General features: G+C 40.3%; 1 protein-coding gene across 2 annotated transcripts in view; it reads right to left on the reverse strand.

The window, feature by feature from the left end:
* TNPO3 (transportin 3) overlaps positions 1–14,926 on the reverse strand; it is a 110,443-nt gene that overhangs the window by 32,790 nt on the left and 62,727 nt on the right. For both annotated transcript variants that reach the window (XM_049774308.1, XM_049774309.1), the window contains 4 exons: positions 14,074–14,165; positions 9,968–10,107; positions 7,817–8,008; positions 3,029–3,120 (listed from right to left, as the gene is read on the reverse strand). In XM_049774308.1, coding sequence (XP_049630265.1) covers positions 3,029–3,120; positions 7,817–8,008; positions 9,968–10,107; positions 14,074–14,165 — 516 coding nt within the window. The remainder of the gene's footprint in view (positions 1–3,028; positions 3,121–7,816; positions 8,009–9,967; positions 10,108–14,073; positions 14,166–14,926) is intronic.

A 14,926-nucleotide genomic window follows, 5' to 3' on the forward strand; every position in this document is an offset into this window, starting at 1 on the left:
TTTAATTTTTGTAATTTACTTTATAATTAAGATGTGACACACAAAGTTTACCTAAAATTTAGAACCAATGCTACTTTGACAAAAATGTATTAAAAAAGAAGCTATACCAACACTCCACTTTATCACAGAAAAGGGATTTGGGGGGGGGGGGGTTGTTTTTTTGAGCCATACCAGGTAATGCTCAAACCTTACTCCTAGTTTTGTACTCAGGGATCACTTCTGGAATCCTTGGGGGACTATATGGGACACTTAGGACTGAACCAGATTTGAGTGCCACTCAACATCCCCTTTTATAAAAAGCTTCCCTCATCACATATCTGCCCTAGCTCATACCTTAGATAGGCAATGATGTGAATTTTTCTGGCTTTGGAGGAGACAGATCCCTAAGATCCCTGAGAACTCTAAGATAAAATGATTACTGTATTTTCCGGCGTATAAGACGACTTTTGAAACAAAAAAAAGTCAACCGAAAATCGGGGGTCGTCTTATATGCCGAGTATATCCCGAAAAATGTTTCAATATGCCGCTAAATGAAACAAACAAACAAAAAAAACCAGGCCGCAGAGTTTCCAAATCTCTTTCTTGGGGGCTCCCAAACAGTACTCAGGAGATCTGGGGCCACTTCTGGCAAAACTCAGCTAACCGTGTTGGTGGTTCAGTGCTAGGGTCCGAGGATGGGGTGTTGTTTGGTTCATGTAGTGGGGGAGATTAACTAACTTCACCAGGGAATTGCCAGAAAAGGTGCCTATGATAAGGGACCAATCACTGCAAGGCTGTTTGGACCACCTCTCTAACTCAGCCAATCCAAGCAGGCTTTTTATGCATGCAAATTAGACAATGTTCTGGACCCGAATCTACACTGTAAAAAGCCTGCTCAGATTGGCCAGAGTCAGAGAAGTCTATTACAGTATAACCTTTGAACTTTTGCTTGTTGTGATTGGTTCACTATGGTACATAAAGTTGCAGCACAGGAACGTTCTTCTGATATGGCAAATATAGGCCTAAACCTGTTTTAACTGCAAAATTAGGGGGTCGTTTTATACACCGAAAAATACGGTATCTTAAGCAGCATGAGTTTTATAACTCGCTGCAGAGATTCATACAGACATTTTAAAATTGCTATGGGGACCACTCTTTCAGGTGCTCCGGCTTAGTGATGCTGCAGGATTGTGGAGAGGAAATAAAAGACATAAAGAGTATATGAGACAAAGGCCAAAGAGTATATGAGATGAAAGCCAGAGATACGTGGTTTACATCATTTGAGCCACATGTCCAACTCCAGGTACTTTATTTCAATACTCTACAGGTTCCCATTTATATAGAAATCTTTTCTTCCAAAGCTGTGGTTAAATAAACAAACAAATAAATAAGGGAACATAAAAGAAATAAAAGAGTGCTTAAGAGATGGGAGCTTAAGAATGCCAAAAGAAATAAAAGAGTGCTTAAGAGATGGGAGCTTAAGAATGCCTAGGCCACAGCCTGGAGAGATAGCACAGTGGTGTTTGCCTTGCAAGCAGTCGATCCAGGACCTAAGGTGGTTGGTTCGAATCCCGGTGTCCCATATGGTCCCCCGTGCCTGCCAGGAGCTATTTCTGAGCAGACAGCCAGGAGGAACCCCTGAGCACTGCTGGGTGTGGCCCAAAAAAAAAAAAAAAAAAAAAAGAATGCCTAGGCCAGGAATTTAGTTGGGGCACCTGCCTTGCACATACCTAACCTGGGTTCAATCCCTAGACAACCACACTGTGTCCTGAGCATCACTGGGTGTAGACAAGGTGGTCCTGGCAACACAGGACCTGAGCACCATATCCTTGGCCTTAAAACTGAATTGTTGGGGTCAGCGAGGTGGCACTAGAGGTAAGGTGTCTGCCTTGCAAGCGCTAGCCAAGGAAGGACCGCGGTTGGATCCACCCTCCCCCCCCCCCACCCCGTGTCCCATTGGTCCCCCCAAGCCAGAGGCAATTTCTAAGCGCTTTCTTAGCCAGGAGTAACCCCTGAGCATCAAACGGGTGTGACCCGAAAGACCAAAACAAACAAACAAAAAAAAAACCCAATAACTGAATTTTCATCCCATTTGGAGAAACTACAGGGAGGCCCCCACAGAACCCCTGAGCACACGTGGAAGCCTCCCACTCCTGCAAATTAATTAACTTGGATTCCCAAATCTGGTCATAAACCTGTTTTGACCTCTCCCACATTCTTATATACTATTAGCTGCTAAAAACTGTCTGCTTTCATTTCCACAGTAAGCTGGCAAATATTTATTATAAGAATACAACTAGATTACAATTTTCAAATTAATTTTTAAAACTTTGAATCTAAAAAACGTGGTTTTAGAATATATTTTTTCCTTTTCTTTTTTCTTCTTCATTTTCTTTAGAATATATTTTTAAAAGATAATTTTACCTTTTATTCTACCCTAAATTTTATTTATTTATTTATTTATTTATTTATTTATTTATTTATTTATTTTTGGTTTTTGGGCCACATTCAGCGGTGCTCAGGTGTTACTCCTGGCTGTCTGCTCAGAAATAGCTCCTGGCAGGCACGGGGGACCATATGGGACACCGAGATTCGAACCAACCACCTTTGGTCCTGGATTGGCTGCTTGCAAGGCAAACGCCGCTGTGCTATCTCTCTGGGCCCCCTAAAATTTATTGGCTGCATCTACCAGTATATCACTGAAGATAAAACTTTGGAATTTTAAATCAAGTTCTCCTAAAAATTTCCATGATGCTTTAACTGATATTTAACTATAATCTTTCCAATAGATTATTTGGGTTCCAAACTCAAAAGGTGTCTTTCCTTATCCATAGCTTATTACTGATAGTGTGACAATTTACTAATCCTGGAATGCTTATTCTATGTACGGAGTTACTTGGGCTCACTTGTTGCTTTGAATAACAATTCATTCAGATTCATTCCTTTGGCTTTTCTAGGTAGATAAAAGATGACCTGTAAATAATTTTGTCTTTTTTTTCCCCTAACATATAAACACCTTACATCTGTTTCACCCATTACTTAAACTCACCTTTTTCAATGCCATAACCTGAACAGAACACAGTTCACTAAGACATTCAGTAATTTTATCCAAAGGTAACCTGGCTAGGACAAGTGCTGTTCCTAAAAGACAAAGGAAGAATATAATAGCAGAAATAGGCAAAACATTCATCTACAACATAGTTAACAAAAACGGTAAAAATCAGTTCTATGTTTCAGAAAGAACAACACTTAAAAAAAAAAAAAGAGAATATTGTTGGGGCCACATCTCAGTGTTCAGACACTATTCCTGATTCTGTGTTCAGGAGTAACCACTGGAGACTGCTCAGGGGACCATAAATGGTACAGGAATTCAAACTGGGGTCAAGTGCCTTAACTCTTACACTATCACATCAGCCCCATGATCAGCAATTAATCTGATTTTGCTTTTGGGCCACACAAGGCAATGCTCAAAGGAATGTGATGCAAGCATGCACCCCCCACTCCCATATCCTCCTATACATATATATATATATTGGGGACACACACATATACCATCAAGTATACTTGGGGGGGGGGCAGTAAGAACCCAGTGCCTGATCACACATGTTCTACTGCTAAATTTTATTGCTGAAATGCATTATTTTTTATGTAACAGGGTTTTTTTTATTTATAATCTTTTTTATTTATTTATAACTTTTGATAAATTTTTTTTACTTGGCTTACCCAGCTGAACTGATTATTTTTACAACTAAAGTTTAAATATTACTTCTCTTCAGCAGCACACTGTTTTCAACATCCCTCACAGATTCTTCAGACTTTAAAAACATTCTTCAGAAAGCAAAGTTATTCTTTATACAGTATAGTACAATGATTCTCAAAATCCCCAGAGATTCTGATTTTTTTTTTTTTTTTTTTTTTTTTTGGTTTTTTTTTTTTGGGCCACACCCTGTGACGCTCAGGGGTTACTCCTGGCTATGCGCTCAGAAGTTGCTCCTGGCTTCTTGGGGGACCATATGGGATGCCGGGGGGATCGAACCGCGGTCCGTCCTAGGCTAGCGCAGGCAAGGCAGGCACCTTACCTCCAGCGCCACCGCCCGGCCCCAGAGATTCTGATTTATTGGGTCAGAAATCCTTAAATTTCTCTTAAGTACACCAGGTAACTCTTTTTTGAGTTTTTAGAGTACAGGAGTAGAGAGACGGTTTCCTGCAAAGCTTGGGGAACCATGAAGTGGTGGGGTCAAACCTGGGGCTGCTGCATGAAAAGTAGATGTTCTAGCCCTTTGAGTAATTTCCCAGCCCCCAAAATACAGACATAATGTTGTTCTGTAAAACAAAACTAGAGATTTATTTCTAACTCTACCATCTGAATTGAGAAAAGGTCATTCTCTCTGGATCTGTTACTCTTACAGGAGAGTAAGTGCAAAGTTTGCTTTTCATTTTTAAATGGTATCAAAAGTTTTCTCTTTCCCCCCCAATAAAATGTAAATGTCAACAGATTTGAAGCATTACACATCAGCCTATGTTCCTAAGTAGAATATCTTTAACTGTCATTATTTTCTCTCATTTCTTAAAATTTCATTTACTGGAACAGTATAATCAACCCATAAATCCAGATTTCCCCTCTGACCACCTACAAGTAATGGTTAACTTTTACTTAAAACTAGTGTGTACGATCAAAGAAAATTTAACATAAACATGATTTTTTTGTTTGTTTTGGGGCCACACCCAGTGGTGCTCAGGGGTTGGTTACTCCTGGCTCTGCACTCAGAAATCGACCCAGCAGGCTCAGAGGACATATAGGATACCTGGAATCAAACTCGGATTGGCTGCGTGCAAGGCAAATGCCTTACCCCTGTGTTATCTCTCTGGCCCTATGATCTTTTCTTAATTCATTCCTACAGAAAACAATGTTTCCTTAAAAGATTTTCAATATCTAAATGACAGTACAGGTAAGACAATGGTATGGTATGGTACTAATGGGGCAGCATTTTATTATAGGTTAGATGTCATTTCACAATGCCAAGGTTAAATTTCACCAGAGAAACTGGAAAGAGCACAGTAAATAAAAGTGCTTGTCTTGCATATATGTCTAACCTGGGTTTGATCCCTGGCACCTCATATGATCCCCTGATCACTACCAGAAGTGATATCTGAATGCAGATCCAGGAGTAAACCCCAAGTAATCCCTGGAGTAAACCGAAGAGTGGACCATTGAATGCAAAGCCAGGTGTGGACCCAAAACAACCCAAGATTCACCAGAAACAATGATCAAATAGCACAGATTCAAGTAGTAATTGTCACTGATGTTAATGTCATCATTTATGCTAATAAAGTAAATTAACAAAATTTCATACTGCAAAAAGAAAATCTTTCTTGAAAAATTTATGGTCACATTGGTTAGTAAAGAAGCTGATCACATAAATGAGTAATACTAGGCCAGAGTAATAGCACAGTGGATGGGGCACTTGCCCTGCATACTGCCTACTGGCATTCCACATGGTCCCCAAACACACCAAGAGTGATTCCTGAGTGAAGAACCAGGAATAATAACAGAGCACCAGCAGGTGTGGCCCCTAAAAAACAATGAGAAGACTCGCCTCCATATATGTATCATCTAATTCGACCAGACCTGCCAGTTAGTGGTAAGACTGAAAAAATAAGATTATATAACTTAAAACTTTTAATAATTAATAAAATATTTTAATAATTTTAATAAAATTCTTTTAGTAATTCTTTTCTTTTTTTCTTTGGTGTTTGGGTCACACCTGGCAGCGCTCAGGGGACCATAGGGGATGCCGGGATTCGATTCACCAACCTTCTGCATGAAAGGCAAATGCCTTACCTCCATGCTATCTCTCCGGCTCCTTTTCTTTTAATAATCCTCTAAACTACCACCTCTAAGGATTTTATTACTTAATAGACACCCAAGTCTATTTTCAGCAATTCTGATTAGAAAGCATTGTGGGGGGAGCTGGAGAGATAGCAGAGGTGGGGCATTTGCCTTGCATATGGCCGACCCAGGAGGAAACCAGTTTGGTTTCCAGCATCCCATATGGTCCTCCAGTCTGCCAGTGCAGAGCCAGGAGTAACCCCTAAGCGCTGCTGGGTGTGACCCAGAAACCAATCAATCTATGAATCAATAAAGTTAAAAAAAAAAAGCATTGTGGGGGCCAGAGCGTTAGTACAGTGGATAGGAAATTTGCCTTGCAAGCAGCTAATACAGGTTTGATCCTCAGCATCCCATATGGTCCTCTGAGCCTGCTGGGTATGGCCCAAACCGCCCCCCGCCCCACACCAAAAAAAGAAAAAGGCAATTTCTTTCTAGGAGCCAGTAAACTACCAATAATGCAATTTTCTACTTATTTTTTTTGGGGGGGGGGGGCTTACACCCGGCAGTGCTTAGGGGTTCCTCCTGGCTCCATGCTCAGAAATCACTACTGGCTGGTTCGGGGGACCATATGGGATGCCGGAATTCGAACCAATGACCTTCTACATAAAAGGCAAATGCTTTACCTCCATGCTAACTTTCCAGCCCCAATTTTCTACTTTTTATAACCTTCCAAATACCTAAACATATACTTGGTTAATTATTTTCCCTAGCTTTCCTACAACTTTTATTTTGTTTTCCTTTGTTTGGGGGTCACACAAAGCAGTATTCAGGGTCCTGGATGAGTTCAGAATTTACTCCTGGCAGGATTGAGGGATCACGTGGGATGCCAGGGACCGAACTTAGGTTGGCCATGTGCAAGGCAAATGCCTTACCCATTGTACTATGGATCCGTTTCCAACGTTCCTATGTTTTATTTCATTTATTTACTTTTTTGGTCTTTGGGCCACACTTGGCATTGCTCAGACTTTACTCCTGGCTTTGTGCTCAGAAATCACTCCTGGCAGACTCGGGACAATATGAAATGCCAGGAATCAAACCCGGGTCTGGTCCAAGTAAGCACGTGTAAAGCAAATATCCTACCACTGTGCTATCTCTCCAGCCTCTTAAAATTATTTTTTATGAAATCATCATGAATTACAAAGTTAAAAAGATATTTGTGATCTTCAGGCATACAATGTTCTAACAACCAATCCATTGACCAGGATCACTTCCCACCACCAATGTCAACGTTTCTTTCCCACCCCCCAGCCTGACTCTGGTAGTCACATATTTTCCCCTCCATGACTGCGTTCTGTGTTCTCTTCTCTAACTATCCCCAGTGCCCCTGCCCAGTGGCAATCTTCCTACAGAACACAGCTCTCCTGGTCTAGTTTCTATTGCCTTTAGGCATTTGATATCCCAGCCTTGCTAATTTTAGCTCTTCTATTATTCTGAGTTCCATCACCACTTTGGCTGTATGTCTTTAAATAGGCTTTCACTTGGTGTAAACTGAGAAGTAATGGTAAAGATAATAGACTAGGTAGGATCCTTGCTTCCTATTTAGGGAACTGATATGTGTATACTACTTATCTTTTTGAATAGTAATACAAAGCTCTATCTTTCTTTTCCTTCTATAAAAATAATTATGTACACCCACTACTGTGAAAAAGTCACTTCCCCACAGTGAGTACACTCTCTGAAAAAGTGAGTTATGAGTGACTTAAGATCATTGAGAGCGGGCCGGGCGGTGGCGCTAGAGGTAAGGTGCCTGCCTTGCCTGCACTAGCCTAGGATGGACCTCGGTTCGATCCCCTGGCGTCCCATATGGTCCCCCAAGCCAGGAGCGACTTCTGAGCGCATAGCCAGGAGTAACCCCTGAGCGTTACCGGGTGTGGCCCAAAAACCAAAAAAAAAAAGATCATTGAGAGTGGCTTAGAGGAGTTTGCTTCTGGTTAAAGCCATACATACCTTTTAACAAGCCTACAGCAGCTTCTGGAGACAACATGAAGGAATCAAGGGAACGGGCAATCTCCAAGAGTCCACTGAAGTGTTGAGCCATGTGATCACGGCAAACAGAACAAATATTATGAATGGCTTTGGCTGCAGCAGAACCCAGAGGCTTTTCACATAGGCCTTTCATCAAATAGCCCAACACAGGGTCTAGGGAGAATAGTCATAGAGCAGAGATTACATAATTTAAAGGTAAAGAAAAATTTCTAATTTATTAAACTAGGTCTATTTATCATTTTGGTAAAAAAAAAAAAAGTCGGTTCATTAAAAAATAAAATATATTCAAACTACAATACAACAAGATGGTGTCATTGACACTGTAAGAAAACCTAAGTCCTATCAATTAATTCATCTCTTTCTGGAAGGATAGAAATATATTAAAAGGTCAGAAAGATAACGAGGAGTAACAGTACTTGTCCTGCACTAAATGACTGGATTGATTGCCAGTATCACATAAGGTTCCCCAAGCAAGTACTATCAAGACTAATCCCTAAGCATAGAACCATTGGGCGTGGCCCAAAAACACAAAAAAATTAAAAATGCTATAAGCATGTCTATGATGTGCTCTGTAAGTAGCAACTAGAAAAAAAGGAAAACTTACCACACTTTTATCTGTCTTTGAGTCACACCCACCAGTGATACTCAGGGGTTATTCACCACTTTGCACTCAAGAATTATTCCTGACATACTTGGGAGCCATATGGGTGATTAAACCTGGGTGCGGTCCACCTTGGCAGTGCTCAAAGTTTACTCCTGGCAAGCTAGAAGAATATATAAGGTACCAGGAATTGAACCAGGGTTGGCTATGTATAAAGTAAATACCGTATCCCATTGCTCTGAGTTCTACCTTGAATAAGTTTGATTTGGATTTTAATGTCATTTGCAAAATTAGGGGGTTAGAAGATTTCTACCATTGTTTTTTTTTTATTTTTTTTTATTTTCAAATCACCCACCCACCTTTTTTTGTTTGTTTTTGGGCCATACCCAGCGGTGTTCAGGGGTTCCTAACTCTGCACTCAGAAATCGATCCTGGTAGGCTCAGGGGACCATCTGGAATGCCAGGAATTAAACCCGGGTCTGTCCCAGGTTCTGCGTTCAAGGCCCTACCACTGTACTATCTGTTCAGCCCCAAGTGAACTGATTTCTAAGTAAGACATTGTATTTTTTTTCAGGTCTTAAGTTTTATTGTGGGTATTACCATAGCTAAACTGAGCCTCATACAAGGCAAATGCCCTACCACTGTGTTATCTCTCCAGCCCCATTATCTTTTATTTATTTATTTTTGGTTTTTGGGTCACACCCGGCAGTGCTCAGGGTTACTCCTGGTTCAGAAATTGCTCCTGGCAGGCTTGGGGGACCATATGGGATGCCGGGATTCGAACCACCGTCCTTCTGCATGCAAGGCAAATGCCTTTCCTCCATGCTATCTCCCTGGCCCCTCTATTTTTATTTTTAATGTTATTTTATATCATCTTTAGCTAATTTTTCAAGTTAAAGACAACTAGAGGTTACATAAGTCAAGCCTCTTCATTTATACTTAGTTTCAAATAATTTTCATTCTTTCTTTTTTTGGTTTTTAGGTCACACTGGCAGCACTCAGAGGTTACTCCTGGCTCTATGCTCAGAAATCCCTCCTGGCAGGCTCAGGGGACCATATGGGATGCTGGGATTTGAACCACTGACCTTCTGCATGCAAGGCAAACGCCTTACCTTCATGCTATCTCTCCGGCCCCAATTTTCATTCTTTAAATGGAGTAAGTTTTAAATACTTTTAAATACCCTCTCCTTTGCATTAGTCTTTTAATAGCTCCTAGTTAGAACTGCAGAAAAGTTTTAATGAGCTAAAGCTTATGCCAAAGACTTAACAAAGACAGAAACATTCATAATGAAGCAAAGTTCTAGAAGCAAATTGCTTCTTTATCTAGAGATTTAATTGTCTACTATCTGACCAGAATATAAATATTTTATCCAATAAATAGCATATACTATTTATTCTTTGTGTATAAAGGCCATCTATAAAATAAAAAGCAAGGGGAAAAGTAGAGGAGAGAAAAAAGAAAATGAGAACATCAAGATACTGTGGTGGCAATGGGGAGGGCTCACACATACCAAGGAACTGAGGGTTCCGATCAACTACTTCACTCATCTCACCAACCAACTCGATGCTGGTGTACCGCACAGCAGTGTGTACGCTCTCTGGGAGGCGGACCACGCCTTCCAGGACCTCCACAAGTGTTGGATTGTTCTCCCTGAAAACACAAGGGAATACAGGGTAAAGGAGGTACATAAGAAACAAAATCATTCTTCTTAAAGTCTAAAATTTTGCTGTATCTAGTTATCAGTATGTTGTTTTGGTTTGGTCTTTGGGCCCCACCTGGCAATGCTCAAGGTTACTCCTGGCTGTGCCCTTAGAAATCACTCTTGGTAGTGCTCAGGGATCCAGGATGGGATGCCAGGATCAAATAAGTCAGCTCTGTGGAAGGCAAATGCCTTATGCACTGTATTATCTACCTCTTGGGCCCTGTGTTATAATTTCTAAGGCAAGTTTCTGGCCAGTGTACAGGTTGCAAAGACATCTCATCACTAAAGAATTTCCTTCTAACTAAATAAAATATGTGGGCAAAAATGTTTATCATTCACATAAAAGTCATTCTACATCCTACTAAAAAAAAAGGAAAAAAGGAAGAAATCATTATTGCAAGTGTAGATTGCTTAATCTTCTGCTAGTCAAAAGACTGAAGACACATCCTGCTATCAGGCTCTTCAAATTGGAGTATGCATTTTCTGTCAATGAATGCTGTTTTTTTTTTAAGAATCAATTTATTTCTAATGGTATCTAGTATGTGGTGGGCACTCAAGAAATACTGCTGAATGGCTAAATACAATATATGGATAATTCTCAGAAATAACATTCTCTTAGTTGTTATTCTTCACAAGGTTTTTTGTTTGTTTGTTTGTTTGTTTGGGGCCAAACCTAGCGATACTCAAAGGTTTCTCTTGCACTCAGAAATTATTACTGACAAACTAAAGGGACTAAATGAGATGCCAGGGATCAAACCAGGGCCAGCCACAGACAAGGTAAATGCCCTACTTGCTCTGCTGTCCTATCACTTCTACAAAATACTGAAGAGCGAGATATTGAATTTTTTTGTTTGTTTTGGGGTCACACCTAGCAGCGCTCAGGGGCTACTCCTGGCTCTGCGCTCAGAACTTACTCCTGGCAGGCATGGGGACCATATGGGATACCGGGATTTGGCTGCATGCATGGCAAAAGCCCTACCGCTGTGCTCTCTGATCCCGATATTGGAAAATTTAAGACCAGCAAAGAATGGATAGGCTTACTAAAGAAAAATGGACTCAAGCTGCAGAATAAAAAAGGGTGCCCTGCTTAAAACATGGATGAAAATGAAAGTGAACTAAATACTTTCATAGCTCCATAAATTAATTTTTCCTATTCCTTTTTTGTCCCTACTCATAAGTATACTGGCTAAACATCATTGAAAAATGTAAAGCATACTTCCTGAGTGGTGACATTTTATCCGGAAGTAAAAATGTTTAAATAAAAGTAATATCCTGAACTAAAAGCAAGTAGGCTACCTGAGATAAATTAATTCTATCAAGCCCTTTGTGTACACCAAAACAAAACACACAACCATTCAGTTTGCCCAAGTGCTAATAAACAAAAAATACGAAGTCTCTCATGATGCCTCACATTTCCTGGGGTGTTAAGCTAATTATTGAAAGTATCTACCACTCTTTTCAAACTAACACATACCACCAGTGAGAAATTTTTTTTTCTTTGCTTCTTGGGTCACAGGGGTGGCTCAGGGGTTACTCCTTGCTATGCACTCAGAAACCACTCCTTGCTTTGGGGACTATATGGAACACAGGGGGATCGAACCATGGTGCAATTCAAGTGCCCCACTGCTGTGCCACCGCTACAGCCCTGGTTAGAGTATTTTTAACACTTTTCGATTGTCATGATGACTCTGAGACCAAAACAGTGTAATTCAGTATGAGAATATTTTATTTTATTTTGTTGAAGGGGGGACCCATACCCAGTGGTGTTCAGAGATTACTCCTGGCTCTACACTTAGAAATCACTCCTGGTGGGGTCAGAGGACCAGAGAGGATACCAGGCATCAAAACTAGGTTGCATGTGCAAGGCAAACATCTACCTGCTGTATTATTGCTCCAGCCCCAGATGACAATATTTTAATAGAGAAAAACAAACCTACTCTATGGGTATTTGGTGGGTAAGAAGTAATGTAACAATAGGGCTGGAGCTATAGCATAGTGGGTAGGGCATTTACCTTGCATGCGGCTGACCTGGGTTCAATCCCAGGTATTCTATATGCTCCCCATATACCAGGAGTAATTCCTGAGCCAGGAGTAAGCCCTGAGCACTGCCAGGTGTGGCCCAAAGACAAAACAAACCAAAAAGCCCTGAAAAATGTTAACATCAATTTATTAACTTATACACAAAGCAAATTAGATTTTTAAAAATTTCATTAAAATCATAAATCTAACTGTTATGTTAAGAAATTGGAAGTCACATTCTAATAATTAAAAATTTTCCAATGCAATGACAAAAATAACTATTCTTTAGATTTTGCTGTTCTTTTTTTTTTGGGGGGGGGGCGACAAAGTGGAATTAGGCCACACCTGGAGGTACTTAGGGCTTATTCCTGGCTCTACTTAGGGATCACTCCTGGCAGACTTGCAGGGACCAAATGTAATGATGAGGATTGAACCTCAATTGGCTTGTAATCCAAGTGTCCTATCCACTGCTCCAGCAGGGGCTGCTCCAGCCCCATTGATTTTGCTATACTTTTAGGTGAAATGATGCCAGTGCTTTGCCTCTCTGAAACCCACAAGTGATTTCCTGAAGTAGAAAAAAATAACAAAATTAAATATTTGTAAGGATAACTTAAAGATACTTAAGAATACTTACTTGCAAATAAATCAAGTTAGTATCTATCCCACAGCTTTTTTTTTTTTTTTTTTTTTTTTTTTTGGTTTTTGGGCCACACCCGTTTGACGCTCAGGGGTTACTCCTGGCTATGCACTCAGAAATCGCCCCTGGCTTGGGGGGACCATATGGGACGCCGGGGGATTGAACCGTGATCCGTCCTATGCTAGCGCTTGCAAGGCAGACACCTTACCTCTAGCGCCACCTTCCCGGATCCTATCCCATAGCTTTTTAAGTAAGTACACCTAATATAACAGCTAAATGAAATGTTATCAGACCAAATGTTCACAAGGAAGTCTCAACTGGAAAAATAAGGATACTTTTCCTAGTATCGAGTGTATGTGTGTGTCACCACCAAGATTCAAACCTAGGGCTTCACATGTGCAAGGCAATGTGCAATTGCCCTGTATCCCCAAGCTTATGAACAAAATAGTTTCCAATATTTGTGTCTTTACCAAATTCAATGTGGATGAGTTTGAAGGTGATGGCTGAAATGCACTTTATCTCTGATAGCTGTGGTGTCAAACACATTCCAAATTGTGGGCCCCTGACAAATGGCAGACCTTGCACTCTCTCTCTCTCTTTGTTTTTTTTTTTTTTTTAGTTTTTTGGGCCACAACCATTTGATGCTCAGGGATTACTCCTGGCTAAGCGCTCAGAAATCGCCCCTGGCTTGGGGGGGACCATATAAGACGCTGGGGGATTGAACCGCGGTCTTTCCTTGGCTAGCGCTTGCAAGGCAGACACCTTACCTGTAGCACCACTTCACCAGCCCCTAGACCTTGCACTCTTGAAAGTCTCAAAACTCCCCACCCTATCCCTACTATCATAATAAATCCTGTTTCTTTTTTTTTTTTTTTTGGTTTTTGGGCCACACCCGGTAACGCTCAGGGGTTACTCCTGGTTATGCGCTCAGAAGTTGCTCCTGGCTTGGGGGACCATATGGGACACCGGGGGATCGAACCGCTGTCCATCCAAGGCTAGCGCAGGCAAGGCAGGCACCTTACCTTTAGCGCCACCGCCCGGCCCCTAAATCCTGTTTCTTAAATATATATTCACATTAAAGATAATTTCAACCATGTAGAAAATATAATTAAAGCATGGATATCAGCTATGCATGCTACTCTAAAATAGCCTCTAAAAGTGTAAGACCTAAGAACTCTCAGACATACTTAAGAAAAAACTGGTATGACTTTCCTTCCTTTGACAATGTTCCCAGCAAAAGACTTATTAAGACACTCACGGATCAACACTCTTTGCTATAGCAGCCATGATGAAGAGTACTGCTTCTGTCACCTCCCAAGGTGGGTTGCCTTCTTTCAGAGTTGAATATAACTAGAGAAAAGATGTGGATGATGGATCCATTAAAAGGAAAACACAACAGAATTCCACAATAAACAAAATTTAAAAATCTTGGATTGAATTGAACTACAATTCCTTCTTTCTAAATCTAATTATCTTTTAAGAGTCAGAAGAAATATTTTATTTTATTTTATTTTGCCAAACCTGGCAGCACTCAGGAGTTACTCCTGGCTCTAATCAGAAATTATTCCTGGTAGGCCCAGGAGACTATTGTGGAATGCCAGGGATTGAGCCCAAGTCAACCACATGAAAGGCAAATGCCCTAACCACTATTCTTTTTTTATTTAATTATTATTTTTTTCCTACCCACTATTCTATCGCTCTGCCCAAGAAGAAATATTTTAATATTCACATCTCCACATATAAGCAAATACTATTTTAACGTCTGAAAAAAAATAAAACAACCTCTTGGTTCTCTGAGAGTATATCAATATTATCATCTGTCCCCACAAAACGAGTGCAATAGAAACAACAAACCACGTAAAAGTTTCTTTCACTGGTTCAAATAATAATTGATAAAAACAAACACTAAAATTGAAAGACAAGTAAATTTTCCATATATGTATTCTATCATTTTAATGATTTGTCTGGGTTAAAACTAATTATCTAAATTAAATTCCTAAAAAAAAAAAAAAAAGGTGTTAGAAACACCTCTTACAATACCATATCAAAGCAGGGGAAAAAGAGAAAAAATAAACAGAGGTATTCAAGTCTAGAAACTTCCTAGGTCCATT

This window comes from Suncus etruscus, chromosome 1 (genome assembly GCF_024139225.1).
Source record: "Suncus etruscus isolate mSunEtr1 chromosome 1, mSunEtr1.pri.cur, whole genome shotgun sequence".
Classification (NCBI taxonomy): Eukaryota; Metazoa; Chordata; class Mammalia; order Eulipotyphla; family Soricidae; genus Suncus; species Suncus etruscus.